Genomic DNA, 21,634 nt, shown 5'->3' on the forward strand with positions numbered 1-21,634 from the left:
TGATGACTCCTCCTTATCCGCTTCTGTTTGTTACTTGTGGTTTCAAGCTAAACTAAAACACCTTCTACTATACTAAAACATAGCAGTTAACCCTCCCTGTTCTTCCTCTTGCACACTATTTGAATCTAAAAGCTATACTGAAGCATTGCTAAATTCCTCTGGGCATGTGAAGAGGAAAAGCAGAAGTCAGAGAACTTCTAAGACTTGGAAATAATTTCAAGTTCCAGCTGCAGAAAATAAGTCCAAGTCCCAGAATCTAAACTTCCAGGGAAATATTCCAAGTCCCAAAGTCTATCGGCATAAAGAAATTCATAATTACTCAACTGCATCACTCCAAATGTCCAAGGTGAAGTTGAAAAGCAAATAACCGCCCAGAGAGCTCCGGCTATTGGGCGGTATAGAAATGTAATAAATAAATAAATAAATAAATAAATAAACCAAATTCCAAAAAAAAAAAAAAAAATTAAAAATTCTGCCTTCCAGCTCTGCTACCTGTGCTTTTATACACTTGTTCTGGCCCTAAGGTGGGGGTCCACGAGTGAGGAGACCACCATCTCCCAATCACAATTGGCACGAACACGTGCTGAGACCACCCATTCACCAATCGGAAGTTAGGTGTCTCCCCCTCCCCAATGTCTCACGTGTTATACTCATGGGGACCTCGGAAACATGGCTGCCATTGGGGCGTCGTATCTTGACTGGCGTATAGCACATCTTCTTTGAGCTCATGTTCTTCTTCAGACATATTTGGTCATATCCGCCCAAACACCTCCTCCCAAGTGTCACATTTGCTTAGTATTATGACTTTCCACGTCCAACTTCGAGTGAGGACCTTCTCTTATCAGCAGGTGCACAAGATCTCGAAACAGGTTTTTCCCCCTCCTTGTGGACATCTGAGCATGCTCAGCTCTCTCATTCAGCTCACTGTGGCCTTGAACGTGCTCTACGAAACTGTTTGTAAAAGTCCACTGTGGGTTTCCCCCCCTTTCTTCAAAGACAGTCCTGCAAGTCTTAGCTAGAGTCTTAATTAATGGTATAACATTAATTAGCATGGAATTAACTTCAAGGTTTTCAGATCCGTGGCTCAAGGGTCTGGAATATACCTCTGGGGGTATTTCAGATATGAGTCTGGGGTCTTTCAGGGGGACTTGTAAATCTTCCCAAAACCCTCACTCAAGCTACCCCATTCCAGATCAGATCATCAATATTTCACTTGATGTAGCCTTCTTCTTGCAGCATAATTTAACCCTTTTAACACCAGATTAACAGTGGTGTTCACCTGCATTGTGAGGGTGGCCTCCTTCTTCTGACCCTGTTTTGGGCTGCTATAGACAGGAGGGGCTTCAGATGCTCTGGATGTTTGGGACAGAGCAAAGGGACAGAATGAACCTCTCCCTTTCTGCCTTCTCCCAAAGACCTCCCTGTTCCCAGCTGGGATCTCCTCTCCTGGCAGGAAAGAAAGGAGGAAGGTCCATCCCTTGGGGTGGCCGAAGAAGCAGAGGCATCAGCAGATATGAGCCTGGGACCGAGGGACCCTTTGGGAGGTGGTTCAGTAACCTCCCCATCGCTGGACTCCTTTTGGGCCGAGCCATGGAGAAGGCAGGGGCCTCAACGCCAGAAAGGGTCTTGGAGGAAACGGTCAGTTTAGATCCCAGATTCCTTCCTGGGTTTGTGATGAAATGAGTCTTGGTCGGAAAACCTACGCCAGAAAGACCTCTTGGTTTTCTCAGCAGCGGTAGAAACGGTTAACCATTAGATCAGAAGAACGTAAGAAGGGGCCTGATTCTGGATCGGACCCAGGGTCCATCTAGTCCAGCACTCTGTTCACACAGTGGCCAAAGAGCTGTCGATCAGGGACCCACAACCAGGACATGGTGCAACCACACTCTCCCGCCCATGTTCCCCAGCAAAAGGCTTCCTGCCTCTGATCCTGGTGATTGGACTTAGCCTTCAAAACTGGTAGCCCTCGATAGCCTTCCCCTCCAGGAAATGCTCCAACAGCCTCTTCAGGCCATCCCAGTCGGTGGCCAACACCACATCTTGTGCTGGTGAATTCCAGAGTTTGACTCTGTGCTGTGAGCCGAAGTCCTTCCTTTGATCTGTCCTGAATTTCACACCCATCAGCTCCTTGACAGGACCCCATTTGGGTTCTATTACTGTGGGAGGGGGAGAAAAATGTCTCCCTCTCCACATTCTCCACCCCGTATCCTTGTAGACCGCCTTGCTCAGCTAGGTTGTGAATTACTTTTCTTTAACCAAACCTCCATTATAAAATGAATGTTGCACTGCTGTCTGGCCTTCACGATGAGTTTATTCAAGGGAAGGGACAGAATTGTTAGATCAATGTTCTTTTCACCCAAGGACGAAATCCAAACAGCCCTTAAGCACGACTCCACCATTCCAGCGACAGAGGGTTCAAAAGCGCTTTATTGATTAGTAATCAAGGCCTGGTCTCTTCAAAGGGAGCAATCAGACAAAAGACATAGGGAATATGGTACAGTATTTGAGCTTTCAAGGGGCAGGGCCCAGTTGCAGGATTAACCAATCAGAACATAACACTGGGGCATAGCTAATTATGCTAAACAGTTCTGTAAACAATACCTTTGGCCTGACAGTGAATTACAGAGAGTTAACTTTGACACAACAGCACTTGGAATAAAACTGGAGCCAGGGTTCTTGTTTATGTTTAGATAAGAAAGAGACATGAAGACACCCTTGAAGACGCCCTGGTACGTGACATTTCGCCTGGTGTATAATGGATACTATACAGCTTCTTTTAGAAAATGGAGGTGGTTATGCTAACGTTTCCCCCCTTAAAGCAATACAAAACTTAAGCTTGCTAGCTTCTTTTAGATCATCTGTGGCTAAGGCTTCACAATGCAAATACATTTGCTGGTGGATTACAGATTTTGCAAGATTTTTCACAAAAGACAAAATACAGGGAAGGCAAAAAGCAAGGATAAACAAAATCATTACAATGGAACAAAATACAATGCAAGAAATCCCTCTTTTAACTACTCCATATTGGATAACTAACTAGTGAGCCATCTAAATAGATCATCAGTGGGTGGTTCAACTGCTTAATGAGGAAGGCAAATTGATAACAGACGATAAAGAAAAGGCTGAAGTGCTCAATTCCTACTTTGCCTCGGTCTTCTCCTAAAAGCGGGTCTATGACCCCCCCCTGGAAAAAGTGAAGCAGAAGTTGAGGGGGCAGGATTGCAGTTTGAGATTGATAAAGAAATGGTCAAAGAACACCTAATTTCCTTGAATGAGTTTAAATCTCCAGGGCCCGATGAACTGTATCTAAGAGTAATGAAGGAGCTAGCAGAAGAACTCTCAGAACCCTTGTCTATTATCTTTGCAAAATCATGGAAGACAGGTGAGGTGCCGGACGACTGGAGGAGGGCTAATGTTGTCCCTAACTTCAGAAAGGGCAAAAAGGAGGAACCTGGGAACTACAGACCAGTCAGTCTGACATCCATCCCTGGGAAAATTCTGGAGCAGATTATAAAGAAGTCAATCTGTAAACACCTTGAAATCAATGCAGTGATTACTAGAAGCCAACATGGATTTGTCAGGAACAAATCCTGTCAGACTAATTTGATCTCATTTTTTTTTTTTTGATAGGATAACCTCCCTTGTGGACTGTGGGAATACTGTGGACGTCACAGTATTCAGCATTCAGCAGTATTCAGTATTTGACTTCAGCAAAGCTTTTGACAAAGTACCACATGACATTCTGATTAACAAACTAGCTAAAAATGGGCTAGATGGAACAACTATTAGGTGGATCCACAGTTGGCTACAGAATCGGACTCAAATCACTGCTTTTAAAACTCAGCTAAAAACTTTTCTTTTCCCTATAGCCTTCAAATATTGAATTTGTTCTGACTTTATACTGTTAGCTTCACCCTACCCGGTGCCTGTTTACACTTCCCTGTGCCTGTTTGCATTCTCCTTCCCTCTTTATTGTTTACTACAACTTATTAGATTGTAAGCCTATGCGGCAGGGTCTTGCTATTTACTGTGTTATCTGTACAGCACCATGTACATTGATGGTGCTATATAAATAAATAATAATAATAATAATAATAATAATAATGAGTACTTATCAATGGAACCTTCTCAAACTGGGGAGAGGCAACGAGTGGGGTGCCGCAGGGCTCAGTCCTAGTGCTCTTCAACATTTTTATTAATGATTTGGACGAGGAGGTATAGGGAACGCTGATCAAATTTGCAGATGACACAAAATTGGGTAGGATAGCTAATACTCTGGAAGACAGAAACAAACTTCAAAGTGATCTTGATAGGCTGGAGCGCTGGGCTGAAAACAACAGAATGAAATTTAATAGGGATAAATGCCAAGTTCTACATTTAGGGAATAGAAACCAAATGCACAGTTACAAGATGGGGGACACTTGGCTCAGCAATACTACAAACGAGAAAGACCTTGGAATTGTTGTAGATCACAAGCTGAATATGAGCCAATAGTGCAATATGGCTGCAAGAAAGGCAAATGCTATTTTGGGCTGCATTAATAGAAGTATAGCTTCCAAATCACGTGAGGTACTGGTTCCTCTCTATTCAGCCCTGGTTAGGCCTCACCTAAAGTATTGTGTCCAGTTCTGGACTCCACAATTCAAGAAGGACGCAGACAAGCTGGAGTGTGTTCAGAAGAGGGCAACGAGGATGATCAGAGGTCTAGAAACAAAGCCCTATGAAGAGAGACTGAAAGAACTGGGCATGTTTAGCCTGGAGAAGAGAAGATTGGGGGAAGACATGATAGCACTCTTCGAATACTTAAAAGGTTGTCACACAGAGGAGGGCCAGGATCTCTTCTCAGAATGCAAGACACGGAATAACGGGCTCAAGTTAAAAGAAGCCAGATTCCGGCTGGACATCAGGAAATACTTCCTAACTGTTAGAGCAGTGCGACAGTGGAATCAGTTACCTAGGGAGGTTGTGGGGTCTCCCACACCAGAGGCCTTCAAGAGGCAGCTGGACAACCAACTGTCAGGGATGCTTTAGGGTGGATTCCTGCAATGAGCAGGGGGTTGGACTCGATGGCCTTGTAGGCCCCTTCCAATTCTGCTATTCTATGATTCTTTGTTAACTTTCATTTACAACTAATCTATGCTCTAAAAGTCCTTGGGTAGAATCATAATATGTGTACACAATTCTGAACCTTTAATTATCTTATATTTTGGCTTGTGTGGTGATCACAAGCTTTTGCAAGGCAGGAAGATAAGCGTTTGCAAAGAACATTTGGCAATTGTGGAACGAAGCCAAGTCACTTATGAGTGGTAAAAGGCACAAATCCTTTCTTAAAAACATTTGCTATGGCAATTAAAGAAACACTTGGAACTACTAAAGTAAGAATTATCAAAATTACAGCTACACAATCTTCACACACATGTAAGCTCATTAGTTTTACTTATCAAATTTAACTTTAGTGTCCTTTAAATGTTGGGCTGAGTACTTAGGTTGCTCCGTGCTGGTTTCTTCGCCTGTGTTGCTGGTGGCTTCCGGTGCACCAGAAGGCAGATGACCTTTGCTTTGCCTGTGTCCTTCTGGCACGCGGGGCCAGGGGAGGCTTTATTTTAGAACAATGTGTCCATTTATCTGTCTCTAATAATTTCACAGCAGAATGACTTACAAGTACAATGCAGTAAGGACTTTTTCACTTCTGGGGTCCTACTTTTAAACAGGCAGGCTGGAACAATCTCTGATGATGAAGCATAACGATGGAGCTGAAAAAGAGAAAACTACAGGGCAATTACATATTCTTGGAATAAAACATTCCCCAATTCCTATTTAATTTTTTTCTTGTTCTCCCACTAAAAACTGAGGGGAAAAGCCAAACATTAGTTCAAAATGAAACAATTTAAGACCTTTTCTGACTTTAACAATGCAATAGGAAATACATCCACCCATTTCAAGGAAATTTCTAATTTAATTTTTGCTAGGGTTTGTTTCAGGGCCCTATTAACTCTATCTGCCTACCCAACTGGAATCTTCATGAGATGCCAGCCTAATTTTAGGACAAAAGTGCCATATTCTACACTACCTAAGAAGTAAAATAGCTTTTTAGATCTGATTCTATGGTTTCAGGCAAGAAAACCTGAACAAAAACAAGTAGGTGTTCAAAAAAACTTTTACATTTCAACAAAGTCAATCTGGATTCTTTAAAAAAAGGATAACAAGTCCATGTCTGCAGGGGCTTTTCTTTTGATGCATTTACAAATGAGGCCAGTAAAAACAATTCACTGAGCATTTATTGATCATGGTTCTCAAAAAGTCTTTCAGTCATTGAAGAGGCTGATCAATGCCCATCTTGTGAGGTCTTTAAACACCTGATCTTTAAACAGGGAGGTCATGATGATTCTTGGCACATCAGGGGTAACAAATCCCATCTTTCTGGGTTCTTGAAAACTTGAGTTATTGTGCTAATTCCAAGTCTTCTTTTTCATAAGGTGGATTCAAATACTGAGAAATGGGCTAGCTCCAATCATGGCAGCTTGTTTGTAGACAAATTAGCCAATTCTTTTGGCAACATCAGGGCTTCTAACAGATCAACTGTTAATTCTCCATGGGTCACTGCTCCATGGGCAGTCACAAATCTTCTTTCTTTCCAAATCTGTCCATGTGATATTTTGAATCTGTAAATATAGTCTTTTGCCTGAAACAAGCATCAGGGCTTCTGTGCATACTACGAGTTCAGCTGCTTGTTGTACAATTGTAGCTGGATCCATCAGTAAACAACTCGAGGTCATCATATAGGTCTGGGCGAGGTTTGGTGCCAAGTTGCAAGACTTCAAGGCATTCATGCTCTGGAACTTCTTCTTTGTAGTTCAGGTATCAACGTGGCAGGATTCAATGAGGCGAGCCTTGGGTCCACGAGGAGGTTGATCTCATATCTGGACTGGCAGGCAGGGTTCAGGTGTCAGCTTCTTCTACTGTACTCCACTGGTCTGTGCCACGTTTTTGGCACAGCACACTTGAGGCTGGTAGTGCAAACACAGTAATGCAAGCTGGAGTTTTTAATTGCTTTAATCATTTCACAAGTCCATTTTTAAAAAGCAATAGCTGTATTCTTCTTCTGACTTCTAATTTCAAAGGATACTAATGCAAGAACACAGGGGTGCTTTTAGGCTTCAGTTGTAGTTGCATTTAGGGCTCAGGCTCAGGGCTCAAAGCATTTCGAAAGTTCTATTAGGCCAAAGGAAATTTGGGCCTACAACTTAGTTAGAATATCTCTGCCCAAAAAAAAGAGCCACTGGGCAATTTTCAGAACACAACATTCAAAACACACACAAAAATATAGCAATTCAGTATTTCCAATTTTCGTCAGCAAAGGGCGCAAGATTGTCCATTCACTAACTTTTTCAAGGCAGGGCTCTTTCACCCTCCTTTTCCTTCCGGTCAAAAACCATGCCACGTACACTAACCTTCAAACACTTTCCTTTTTCAACTTCACTTCAACATCTTTTCAAAACAACCAAAACAACCTTTTTAAAAGTCTTTCAAACTATCTCTTCTGCACAGCCTTCTCTCTCTCTCTCTCTCTCTCTCCTCTCCACTTTATACATTTTCTTGAGCTTTTTAACTCAGGCAGTGAATCTTCAAAGCTATGGAAGACATTTCTTCCGTGAAGGGTTCTACATTTTCTAATTATCTGAGGTTTGTGAAAGACAAAATACACAAAGTCTTCAAAATCTTTGGACTACTTTCACTGGACATTCTTTCTGCTTATCTGTAGCTGCTAAGCATAGGAGAAGCAACAAACACTAGGGAGGAGGAGGCGAAGGGGGATCCGTAGGAGGGAAACAAAAACATTAAATTTCTTTCACTTGGGCCGGGTGGAAAACACAAACTGACAATTCTTTTTTCTTTCACTTTAACACAACACCAACTTTTCTGTAATTCACATTCCAACACTAAAGGGCGATCCTTTGAGAGGTACATTTACTTAATTACATTTCTATGTTTGCAAATTGATTCCAATGACACAGCTGAAATTAACTTTGGATCAAGTTCAAAAGATCCACAAGGGGGCAATCTAACATTAAAAAGACATCCGTTCACAGTCACAAACATTTTTAACTCATTGTTACACTGTTACAGTTTCAAACTCACAATTTCAATGAAAGCTTTCCCAAAGACAACAAACAATGGGCTCAGGGACTCTTTTCCAATACAGACTATAAGCTTCCCATTTCTGAGGTCAATTGTGAACACCCACTCCCTCCATTTCCCGTGTCAGGGTCCTAGGGATTAAAGGTTTCACTCACCAAATAGCCGTCTCCCGTCTTCGCCCTTTCTAATCACATCTGATTGCAAATTGTTGTTGCCTGTTCCCTTCCATCTGTCGGGGTGGAGTCAGTTTTGTAACCTTGGCTCGAATGGTCCCGTCAATTTGGTCTCCATGTCTGCACAGTGCATGATTCAACCTACTAGAGGCAAGAGAAATCTCTCTTGGCGATCGCTTCCTCAATCTAGGCTCTCCATTCCACTGGCAGGCATGAATCCGACATGGGGTAGATCCGAGTCACGGCACCATTTGTTAGATCAATGTTCTTCTCACCCAAGGACGAAATCCAAACAGCCCTTAAGCACGACTCCACCATTCCAGTGACAGAGGGTTCAAAAGCGCTTTATTGATTAGTAATCAAGGCCTGGTCTCTTCAAAGGGAGCAATCAGACAAAAGACATAGGGAATATGGTACAGTATTTGAGCTTTCAAGGGGCAGGGCCCAGTAGCAGCATTAACCAATCAGAACATAACACTGGGGCATAGCTAATTATGCTAAACAGTTCTGTAAACAATACCTTTGGCCTGACAGTGAATTACAGAGAGTTAACTTTGACACAACAGCACTTGGAATAAAACTGGAGCCAGGGTTCTTGTTTATGTTTAGATAAGAAAGAGACCTGAAGACACCCTTGAAGACGCCCTGGTACGTGACATTTCGCCTAGTGTATAATGGATACTATGCAGCTTCTTTTAGAAAATGGAGGTGGTTATGCTAACAGAAGGAACGTCTCTCTCCCTCTCTTTCTGCCTTTTCCCAAAGGCCTCCCTGTTCCCAGCTTGGATCTCTCCCCTCCTCCCACTAGCCACACTCATCACCAGGGCTTTGTTCTTGCTCCATCCGCAATGAGGCTTGAACACACCAGAATGCTCAGGGTTACCCAGAGTTGCTGCATGATGTGGAGACCAGGCCACTATGTCCTAAAAGGCCACCTGTAAACATTATAAAAAAAATGAATTTGTGGGCCACACTAGTTTTCAGTTCTCTTGATTATCATTGGCTCCTCTGATAAATGAAATAACCATCTCTTGGGTGTCTTCTTTCAGCTGATGGGAGGCTGCATGAAAGAATTCACAAAGGCATGAAGCCCTATGAACGCTTGGACTACGGGAAGAGTTTTAGACGGAGCTCAAGTCTTGATGCCCATCACAGGATCCACACAGGAGAGAAGCCTTATCAATGTTTAGAGTGTGGGAAGTGTTTCAATTATAGAAAGAGCCTTAAAAGACATCACAGGATCCACACTGGTGAGAAGCCCTATAAATGCTTAGAGTGCGGGAAGAGTTTCAGTCAGAATTCACACCTTAACACCCATCACAGGATCCACACAGGAGAGAAGCCCTATAAATGCTTAGAATGTGGGAAGAGTTTCAGTCAGAGTTCAGACCTTAACACCCATCACAGGATCCACACAGGAGAGAAGCCCTATAAATGCTTAGAATGTGGGAAGAGTTTCAATTATAGAAAGAGCCTTCAAAGACATCACAGGATCCACACAGGGGAGAAGCCTTATAAATGCTCAGAGTGTGGGAAGAGTTTCAATTATAGAAATAGCCTTAAAAGACATCACAGGATCCACACAGGGAAGAAGCTCTATAAATGCTCAGAGTGTGGGAAGAGTTTCAGTTATAGAAATAGCCTTAACACCCATCACAGGATCCACACAGGGGCAAAGCCTTATAAATGCTCAGAGTGTGGGAAGAGTTTCAGTCAGAGTTCAAACCTTAACACTCATCACATGATCCACACAGGGGAGAAGCCTTATAAATGCTCAGAGTGTGGGAAGAGTTTCAGTCGGAGTTCAGCCCTTAACACTCATCACAGGATCCACACAGGAGAGAAGCCCTATAAATGCTTAGAGTGTGGGAAGAATTTCAGTCAGAGTTCTGACCTTAACACCCATCACAGGATCCACACAGGGGAGAAGCCTTATAAATGCTCAGAGTGTGGGAAGAGTTTCAGTCAGAGTTCAGACCTTAACACCCATCACAGGATCCACACAGGAGAGAAGCCCTATACATGCTTAGAGTGTGGGAAGAGTTTCAGTTCTAGAGATAGCGTTAAAAAACATCACAGGAACCACACAAGAGAGAAGCCCTATAAATGCTTAGAGTGTGGGAAGAGTTTCAGTCAGAGTTCAGATCTTAACACCCATCACAGGATCCACACAGGAGAGAAGACTTATAAATGCTTAGTGTGTGGGAAGAGTTTCAATGATAGAAATAGCCTTAAAAATCATCACAGGATCCACACAGGAGAGAAGCCTTATAAATGCCTAGAGTGTGGGAAGAGTTTCAGTAATAGAAATAGCCTTAAATATCACCACAGGAGCCACACTGGTGAGAAGCCCTATAAATGCTTCGAGTGTGGGAAGAGTTTCAGTCAGAGTTCAGGCCTTGACACCCATCACAGGATCCACACAGGAGAGAAGCCTTATAAATGCTTAGAGTGTGGGAAGAGTTTCAGTCGGAGCTCACACCTTGACACCCATCACAGGATCCACACAGGAGAGAAGCCTTATAAATGCTTAGAGTGTGGGAAGAGTTTCAGTCAGAGTTCAAGCCTTGACGCCCATCACAGGATCCACACAGGAGAGAAGCCCTATACATGCTTAGAGTGTGGGAAGAGTTTCAGTTCTAGAGATAGCGTTAAAAAACATCACAGGATCCACACAGGAGAGAAGCCTTATAAATGCCTAGAGTGCGGGAAGAGCTTCAATGACCCTACAACCTTTAGAAGACATCGAAGTATTCACACTGGTGAGAAGCCTTATAAATGCTTAGAGTGTGGGAAGAGTTTTCGTCAGAGCTCAAGTCTTGATGCCCATCACAGGATCCACACAGGCGAGAAGCCTTATAAATGCCTAGAGTGTGGGAAGAGTTTCAGGTACAGCTCAAACCTTAACACCCATCACAAGATCCACACAGGCGAGAAGCCCATAAATGTTTATAATGCTGAAAGTGTTTCAATGACCATACAACCTTTGAAGACATCGAAGTATTCACACTGGTGAGAAACCTTATAAATGCTTAGAGTGCAAGAGGAGCTTCATTCACCGTAGAAACGTTAAACAGCATCAAAGAATCCACTATAGGGAGAAATCCTTTAAATGCATTTCTTAGCGTACTGGAAGAACTTGCAACGTTATAAGTACCTGAAATCACATCAAGGAACAGACACAGGAAGTATTTTTTCAATCCCAGCAGTTTCCAGAAAGAAGGAAGATCTTCAAATGGAGGACAGCCATTTCTTTTAAAAGAAGCAAGCCCAGGAGGAAAGACCTTGAATTCAAAACAAATATCCATGCCGCGTTCAGCCTAACAGATCTGTTGAGGGCTTCTCAGCTTCACTGAGCCACCAGTGTGTTGGGAAATGAGAGCTGTTAATGCCGGGCAGAGGAGTTATTTTGGCCTTCTGTGTGTCGTATGGTGTCCTGCGCTGTGGTCATTTCCAGATTCCCAAAGACCTTGGAGGGCGATCAGGAGACTGGTGGAGCTGCACCGCAGAGGTGTCCTTTCTCCTGGACAGGCGCGTGCAGTCTGTGCAAGCGAAGCTGCTCTTTTTTGTTACAAGCGGTGGAATCAGTAGCCCCAAAGGCCTCGTCTCTTGGCCCCATCTTGCAACTTCCTGAGAACGTTGTGCGAATTATGCCTGGAAGGGTGGCAAACCCACCCTACTGATCACCGCAAGAAATATGTGAATGGGCTGAGCCAGAAGCCTTCTCTGATGCTCCTGCCTGATTAGGAAAATGATCAATTGGTTTCCAGGTTTGAGCAGAAGTGGACTCGGTTTCGTCCACACCGCCCACATTGAACGATAAAGAGCTGACTAAAGCACCCTGTCCGGGACAGGGATGGCATGGCCACAGAGGTGCAGGCGCTACGAACCTCAAGGCTGGATGACTGCAATGCGCTCCATCTGGGGCTGCCCTTAAGGCTGCTCCGGACGCTGGAGCCAGTGCAGAACGCAGCAGCTGTCTGGGGCTGCTCCTTTTCGGCATGTGACTCCTGTGCTGAAGGGACTGTACTGGCTCTGTATCGGGTACAGGCCCTGGTTTAAGAGGGTAGCGTACAAAGCCCTAAACAGTTTGGGATCGGGATCCATGAGAAAGCGCCTTCTCTCCTCTCACCCTGCCCTGGGACTGAGGTCATTGGAGGGCCGGCTCCCGGTGGCTCTGCGTGGACCTTTGTCCCGATTGGAGTCCAGCGGGAGAAGAGCCTTCAGTGTGGTGGCCCCTTCCCTTTGGAACTCCCTGCCCCTTGTGGTTAGGCAGGTGGCAACACTAGGCTGCTTCTGCCTCCTCTGAAAAGGACTCTTTTCCAGGAAGCCTTCCTCAACTGACCAGCCACTGTTGATATTGTTCGTTTGTTTTAAATTCAACAAAATTCAATTTACTGTTTTGTATCGTCTTTCTTTTTACTGTTTTATTCCTATTTGCACCACTCTGGAATTTGTTTTAGACCAACATGGCAAATAAATACATAAAGATTCATATTGTGACTATTCCTATGATAATGCATGTAACTTCTGTTGTCTTAAATCTCTTATTGTATTTTAAATCCCTCAATTGCTGCTAGGCTTTTTTTTTCTCTTTTTCTTTTTGGTTGTATTTTTCAGCTTTTATATTGCAATTTTAAGCTAGTTCATTTTATATTGGACTGAAGCCTAGAATGGATTCAGAGGCCCGCCGGAACCAGAGCCACCAGCCTCTGCTCCCCTGGAATCTCAACATGAAAAAGATGGGTTTTGTTGCCTTTCGTTGCCATCAGTATATGCTGAGTTTTCCTCATGTGAGTCCTCCGGGGCTTCATCAGTCTAAAACCTGCAAAGAGAGAACTTGAACAAATATGCTTTTAATAAGCATTACATTATGCAAACGCGTCACAGATATCCAATACAAATGAACGCACCAATGAGTCCTTTGAAGTCAAAACAAAACACGGATTTCTTGCTTGCAACTTTTCAGTGGTCCAGTCCCAAAGTGCCTTCCTTTCCTCCAGATGCTGAACATTTCAGCAGCTTCTTTTGTAGATTTCTTACCTTTAATTCCCAGGGCCATCTCCAATTTGTAGTTCAACACTGTCATTCCAGGTAGTAGCCCAATAATAATAATAATAATAATAATAATAATAATAAGAAGAAGAAGAAGAAGAAGAAGAAGAAGAGGAAGAAGAAGTAATATAAGAAATACTGAAATATTCAGTTAATCTTGTGCAAAGGGAGAAGAGCCTCTGTCCTCTGACATTCAGCTTCCTGGCAGAACAAGCTGGGTCTTTATTTTGGTGGAGGAGGTGGGGTGTCTGGTCTTTCTTCCCCGGGTGAGAACTCCACCCCAGGGACCATGCCCACCTCCTCTGCAGGGGTGTTGTGATCAGAGGCTCTTCTGTGAGTTGCTTCCTCTCCCTGCAGCTGCTTGAGCTGAAAGGGAAGATGGAGTCGACGTCGGGGAAACTCAGCAGAGGGAGCGACCAAAACCTGGGATGAGGAAGGGCCCTTGGGGAAGGGGGGATGCGAGGAACTGTTGCATTGCAAGCATCTTGAGATGCCAGAGACAGCTTCTGAAATGCTACTTTATTCTCAGCCTACACTAAAACCGAGACTCCAACCAACACTGGCTCCAATCTTCCCGACCATCCTCTTCCTCTCCCTCCCAGCTCCCCTCCCTGCCTCTACTACAACTCCCAGCATGCAATTCACCTACCACAATTCCACAGGACCCCAGGCAGGAGCAAGCAGGGCTGGCGCTGCACGCCAGGAAGCCACTCTCCCACAGCGGCTCTGAGAGGGCGGCTTCCAGGCTCGCCATTCCAAAGCCGCCTGCCCACCCTCCCAACCCCAGTGTCCTGGCTTCGAAGCCAGGAGCGGCTTCCGGCCGGGTGCTGTCTTCGAAGCCAAGATGCTGGGGGTAGGGGTTGGCTTTGGAACGGTGCGCGCGGAAGCCGCTCTCCCAGAGCGCCCGCGAGCGAAGGCGGTGCCCGTGCCATTGCCTCGTGTTGCCCTCATGCTCGTCAGCATGGGGGCGACACGAGGGAGGGGCAGGGGTCTCCGTTTGCTCGCTGTCGCAAGCAAGTTGCCAAAAAAAATAATTGGGTGGTGGTGAAAGTAGCTCACCTTGCCTAGGGCGCAAATTAGTCTGGCACTGGACCTGGGAGAAAGGCAGGGGAAGCGCAAGGCCAGGAAGCCTCCTCCGCAGGGAAGCGCTCCGCTCTGGAGCCGCCTAGGTTGGGACCCAGAAGACTCCCAGGATCAGAACTGGTCCAGTTCACAAGAACAGCGGAGAGGCGTCACATCCGCCAGCAAAGGGGACCCTCTCCATAGTCCCCCACCAGCCCAGGGGCTTGGACTGCTCACCCCCCTCCCCACATGGTGCCTGGATGTGAGTATGAATAACTAGGATTGCTTTCCTAAAATATGCTTCTCTTTGCTTCAGGTTGCTTCCGTTCCCTCAGTTGGTGGATGAGTTCCTTGTAATGCTGCACTGCGTGCAAGCTGTGAAAACCACACAGGGCTGTGTCAGTCCCATTTGATTCTTAAAAGTTATTTCCTGCTTTTTATCCCCCACTCATAGTGATTTGACTCAATGACTGGCCATTGGGAGTCAGCGATAATCCATGTCTGACAGCCCAGGATCAGATCTTTTGGCCGGCTTAAAAGTTCTATGTTCTTACAACACCTGGGCCTCCCTCAGCTGCGTCCAGTCCTTAAGGGGATGCTTTTAGCTGGCAACTGAGAGGAGGTAATTCCAGGGATGCAAAGAACCACCTTCTCTGTGCAGAAAGCCAGGCAAAACAGAATTCCTTTATTGGGTAACATCTCATAGAATCATAGAGTTGGAAGGGGCCTACAAGACCATCGAGTCCAACCCCCTGCTCAATGCAGGAATCAATGAACACGGGGTTCCCAGGTAGTCCCCGTTCGAGAAACTGACCAGGCCTAGACCCCGCTTAGTTTCATCAAGGTTGCAGCATCAATGTACATGTGGTTCCCAGGTAGTCACCTTTTCTCAAAAAGAAATTGAAAAGGGGGAGACAGAAGTACTGGCAAGATGGTTTGGGAAACTGACTTGAAGGAACAAATAGGGCAACAGAGCTGGGAAGGAATATGCAAACAAAGAGTGTTGAGAAATATGTCTGTGAGAATAAAAGAAAATTATTATAAGATTGTATGGAGGTGGTATCTAACCCCGGTGAGATTAAATAAAATAAATAAGCTGAATTCAGCAAATTGCTGGAGGGGTTGTCAAAAAAAGGAGCATATTTACATATGTGGTGGGAATGTGAATTTGTACAAAAATTATGGAAAATGGTGTTTAATGAGATAAAAGAAATTTTAGGAATGGAGATTGAAGAGACACCTATAGTGGCATCGTTATCATTATATGGAGAATTAAATTGTAGTAAAGAGACAAAAGAATTGATAACGAATTTGTTAACAGCAGCAAGGTTAATGATATCTAGGAATTGGAAGGTTCAAGGGGGTTATCATATAGAAGATTGGTATAAAGAAATTTGGGATATTGCTATTAATGATAAACTAACCCGATGTTCTAAAGAGCAACACACCATAGGAACCTGGAATGTCAGATCTATGAGCCCGGGCAAATTGGAAGTGGTTATTGGTGAGATGTGAAGATTAAATATAGATATATTGAGTGTCAGTGAACTGAAATGGACTGGAATGGGCCACTTCACATCAGATCACCACCAGATCTACTACTGTGGACAAGAGGATCACAGAAGAAATGGAGTAGCCTTCATAATTAATAATGGCTAAAGCAGTGCTTGGATACAATCCAAAAAATGATAGAATGATCTCAATTCGAATTCAGGGTAAGTCATTTAACATCACAGTGATCCAAATATATGCCCCAACCACAGATGCTGAAGAAGCAGAAGTAGATCAGTTCTATGAGGATCTGCACCTACTGGATAATACACCAAAAAGAGATGTTATTTTCGTTACAGGAGACTGGAACGCTAAGGTGGGGAGTCAAATGGCATCTGGAATTACAGGTAAGCATGGTCTAGGAGAACAAAATGAAGCGGGACATAGGCTGATAGAATTTTGCAAGGACAACTCACTGTGCATAACAAACACTATCTTCCAACAACTGAAAAGACGGCTTTATACATGGACTTCACCAGATGGCCGACACTGAAATCAGATTGACTACATCCTTTGCAGCCAAAGGTGGCAGACATCTATACAGACGGTAAAAACAAGACCTGGACCTGACTGTAGTTCAGATCACGAACTTCTTATTGCACAATTTAGAATCAAACTAAAGAGAATAGGGAAGACCCACAGATCAGTTAGATATGAGCTCACTAATATTCCTAATGAATATGCAGTGGAAGTGAAGAACAGATTTAAGGGACTAGATTTAGTAGATAGGGTCCTGGAAGAACTATGGACAGAAGTTTGCAACATTGTCCAAGAGTTGGCAACAAAAAACGTCCCAAAGAAAAAGAAAACCAGGAAGGCAAGATGGCTGTCTGCTGAGACACTGGAAGTAGCCCAAGAAAGAAGGAAAGCAAAAGGCAACAGTGATAGGGCGAGATAGGCCCAATTAAATGCAAAATTCCAGAGGTTAGCCAGAAGAGATAAGGAATTATTTTTAAACAAGTGGAAGAAGACAATAGAATAGGAAGGACAAGAGACCTCTTCCAGAAACGTCGGAGGTAAATTCCAGGCAAAAATGGGTATGATCAAAAACAAAGATGGCAAGGACCTAACAGAATCAGAAGAGATCAAGAAAAGGTGGCAAGAATATACGGAAGATCTGTATAGGAAGGATAATAATATTGGGGATAGGTCAGACGGTGTGATCAGTAAGTTAGAGCCAGGCATCTTGAAGAGTGAGGTTGAATGGGCCTTAAGAAGCATTGCCAATAACAAGGCAGCAGGAGACGACGGTATCCCAGCTGAACTGTTTAAAATATTGCAAGATGATGCTGTCAAGGTGATGCATGCCATATAGCAGGAAATTTGGAAAACACAAGAATGGCCATCAGACTGGAAACTTATATCCCCATACCAAAAAAGGGAAACACTAAAGAATGTTCCAACTATCGTACAGTGGCACTTATTTCACATGCCAGTAAGGTAATGCTCAAGATCCTGCAAGGTAGACTCCAGCAATTCACGGAGCGAGAATTGCCAGATGTACAAGCTGGGTTTAGAAAAGGCAGAGGAACTAGAGACCAAATTGCCAATATCCGCTGGATAATGGAGAAAGCCAGGGAGTTCCAGAAAAACATCTATTTCTGTTTTATTGACTATTCTAAAGAATTTGACTGTGTGGATCATAACAAACTGTGGCAAGTTCTTGGTGGTATGGGGATTCCAAGTCATCTTGTCTGCCTCCTGAGGAATCTGTATAACGAACAAGTAGCAAAGGTAAGAACAGACCATGGAACAACAGACTGGTTTAAGATTGGGAAAGGAGTGCGGCAGGGTTGTATACTCCCACCTTACCTATTCAACTTGTAGGCAGAACACATCATGCGACGTCCTGGGCTTGACGAATCCAAGGCTGGAGTTAAAATCGCAGGAAGAAACATTAACAATCTCAGATATGCAGATGACACCACTTTGATGGCTGAAAGCGAGGAGGAGCTGAGGAGCCTTATGACAAAGGTGAAAGAAGAAAGTGCAAAAGCTGGGTTGCAGCTAAACCTCAAAAACCCCAAGATTATGGCAACCAGCTTGATTGATAACTGGCAAATAGAGGGAGAAAACGTGAAGGCAGTGACAGACTTTGTGTTTCTGGGCACAAAGATTACTGCAGACGCTGACTGCAGCCAGGCAATCAGAAGACGTTTACTTCTTGGGAGGAGAGCAATGACAAATCTTGATAAAATAGTTAAGAGCAGAGACACCACGCTGACAACAAAGGTCCGCATAGTTAAAGCAATGGTGTTCCCCGTAGTAACCTATGGCTGCGAGAGCTGGACCATAAGGAAGGCTGAGTGAAGGAAGATAGATGCTTTTGAACTGTGGCGTTGGAGGAAAATGCTGAGAGTGCCGCGGACTGCAAGAAGATCAAACCAGTCCATACTCCAGGAAATAAAGCCAGACTGCTCACTTGAGGGAATGGTATTAAAGGCAAAACTCCTTTTCATAGGGTCACCCTATTTTAATATTGCATTAGTTTTATATGCTCTTTTAACTAGTTTTATGTAATATATTGTATTTAATCTTGTTCCCTGCCTCGATCCAGAGGGAGAGGCAGGTAAGAAATAAGTGTAGTATTGTGTTGTTGTTGTTGTTGTTATTATTATTATTATTACTGAAACATAATAAATAAATAAACCTAATAAATAAATAATTAAGGAAGTAAAGGAAGAGGAGGAAAAAGAAGGACATTGAAACCATCAATTTAGCCCATATATCACTCTTAACTTTTTCTGTCTCTATGATAGACAGCCAAGAGCCGAAACTTCCGGTCTAACACTGAGAGCGACTATTGGCCCATAGAGATAGAACGGTTTTAGTCACGCATGTCCGGTTTCCGGGTTGATTTGGGACCTCAGCTGATTTTGCACTAGGAAAGGCGCAATCCCACGCATGTTTAATCTGGGGGGGGGAGGGAGACTACAATTCCCAGCATTCCCCAGCCATGTTGTATAGGGAATGCTGGGAGTTGTAGGACTTCTTTCCCCTGTCTAAACATGCTTAGAATTCCGCCCTAAGAGTGGTAAAATCTCAACTTATCTGCATGGATGTGAATGGAGCAGAGGTGCACGATCCGTGTGACAATTCAGACGCAGCCCCATGCATGCTGACATGGAAAGAAGCCCCACTGTGTTCCATGGGGAGGGGAGACACAATCTGGGGGAAGGGTCAAAGCAAAACAGGCCAGGCCCAAGGCAACCGGGTCAGGAACAAAAATACAAAAATAAAATTCCAGCATATTTAAGCTTCGGGCTCATAATGTAGGGTGACCAAATGTGAAAAGGAGGACAGGGCTCCTGTATCTTTAACAGTTACATAGAAAATGGAATTTCAGCAGGTGTCATTTGTATATATGGAGAACCTGGAGAAATTTCCTCTTCATCACCACAGTTAAAGCTGCATGTGCCCTGCCCTCTTTTAAATTTGGTCACTCTAGTTTAGCTCCTGCAGCTTTAACTGTAGTGATGAAGAGGAAATTTCACCAGGTTCTCCATATATACAAATGACACCTGCTGAAATTCCCTTTTCTATGTAACTGTTAAAGATACAGGAGCCCTGTCCTACTTTTCATATGGTCACCCTACATAATGGCAGCAACTAAGCCTTAGGAGAGGCATTGAAACCTTTTAGAAAGCATGACATTTGCACAAAAAGGCGGGAAACCACCAAATGATCGTGTGTGGTGAAAAGGGGGTGGTGGTGTCAGGAGAAGGGGGTACGACCATGTGGACAGGGCCAGGGATCGGCTCTCTGGGTTGGCCAGATTCTCTTTACCTGGCCTGAATTTTCCCACCCCTAAGCTAGTGGGGCTCTTCCTGTTTTGGTGGCATTCCCTAAGATGTCTCTGTGACATAGCATCACTCTGGGGCATTGTGGGTATTTTTAAATGGCGTCCCAATGATGATTGGGGGGGGGGCAGATATCATCACAGCTGTGGGCCCCGGCAACTGGCCAAGGATGCCATCGGTTAACACCAGGCCTCCTTCCAGCTTTGGCTCCTGGCCTATTTTGACAGCAGTCTGTGGGTTAAGAGGCCTTGTTAACTTGTCAGCTTCAGAGGAAAGAAACTTATGTTAAGTATGACTATGTTAATAGAATAAGCTAGAATATACGTTATCAAATGTTATCTAAAAAATTATGTATTATGTAGTATTGTTTTTATTGTATTGATGTATGTTAAGTATTAAATAATTTTTTAAAAAAAGAATTGGGTAACATCTTCTCATAGAATCATAGAGTTGGAAGGGGCCTACAAGGCCATCGAGTCCAACCCTCTGCTCAAAGCAGGAATCAATGAACATGGGGTTCCCAGGTAGTCACCTTTCGAGAAACTGACCAGGCCTAGACCCCGCTTTGTTTCATCAAGGTTGCAGCATGATGCTGCAACCTTGATGAAGCTAAGTGGGTCTAGACCTGGTCAGTTTCTCGAAGGGTCACAAAGATACCTGGGGGTCTCCAATGCTTGCATGTGTTTCCTGACCTTATGCTTGGCCTACACAAGGCATTATTATAGAATGATGAATTATTGAATTGTGAGAAAAGGAACTCTTCACCGCACCACAAATTGATTTCTCAAAACAGGCAAGGACCCAACCTTACCAGGAAAGGATTTTATTTAGTTATGCAAGGAACAACTCCTGAATCAATTGATGGTTACAACTATGTTAGCTCTTCAACAGCAGAAACTGAATTTTAAAAAAGATTTTATTAAATGTGGAAGGCCCTGAAGCACCAGAAGCTGATTCTAAAAGATTCAAGGACCCCCCTGTGGCGTTACACCCCACAAGTCAATTCCAAATGTATGTCAGCAGTGTGTAAGTCTGTGGTTTGTAGAATGTTGGCCTGAGTGGGCGGAGTTAGAATGTCTTGGGAGGGGGAGGAGTGATATATAAGGGAAGGACTGAGGGGATTGAGAGTTCTTGTTCTTGTTCTTTTCAGGAAAGCTTTTCAGGGAGATTTGTTAGGTACTCTTAGAGTCTAGTGCTCTCTGTGTTTATGGTACTTAAGTTCTGGGAAATTTGAGAGTCAGTGTAGTGAGTGGTGTCTTTAGGGTGTGGTGTGCATGTAGTGGAAGTATATTAATACTGATAATAAAGTTCAAGAGTGATTGTGTGAGAAAAAGGAAAGTGCAAATGTGAATGAGTGACAGGATTGTATGGGAGGTTTCAAAAAGGTTTTTAAATGTTATTTGAAACAAAGCTTATGAACTTTTAAAAATAAATTTTGATTGTTTGTTTTAAAACTACCACAAAAATCCCACGTGTCTGTTTGGCGTTTATCATCTTAAGTTTACACATTCAGCACCCACTCTGACAATCATTCACCTAAGCAGATATAACTCACAGCACATTATTATATATATTAAAATCCATTCTCCATTTTAAACCCCTTTCTCCACATAGTTTGGAGGAAGGTGGGCTTTATCCCTTGCCTCAGACATACCAAGTGGTGGTGCTTGGGTTGAGCAGGGAGTAGCCTCGGCCGGGTCTGGTGTTCAGAGCCTGTGTCGTGGCATAATAGGTGGTGGCAGCGGTGGGATCCGAAGTAGACTCTGTTCATTTATGGTGACAGAAGTCAAAAAGAATTTTATTTGTGTACAGGACAGAGGGTGGTTACTGTAAAGCACCTCGGAGGTCCTTAGC

At 43.9% G+C, this 21,634-nt stretch overlaps 1 protein-coding gene across 1 annotated transcript in view; it reads left to right on the forward strand.

Moving 5' to 3' along the window:
- The window catches only part of LOC134396123 (uncharacterized), a 176,166-nt gene that overhangs the window by 135,027 nt on the left and 19,505 nt on the right, over positions 1-21,634 (forward strand). The window contains 1 exon segment of the mRNA XM_063122484.1: positions 9,424-11,242. Coding sequence (XP_062978554.1) covers positions 9,424-11,242 — 1,819 coding nt within the window.

This window comes from Elgaria multicarinata, chromosome 3 (assembly GCF_023053635.1).
Source record: "Elgaria multicarinata webbii isolate HBS135686 ecotype San Diego chromosome 3, rElgMul1.1.pri, whole genome shotgun sequence".
Taxonomy (NCBI): domain Eukaryota; kingdom Metazoa; phylum Chordata; class Lepidosauria; order Squamata; family Anguidae; genus Elgaria; species Elgaria multicarinata.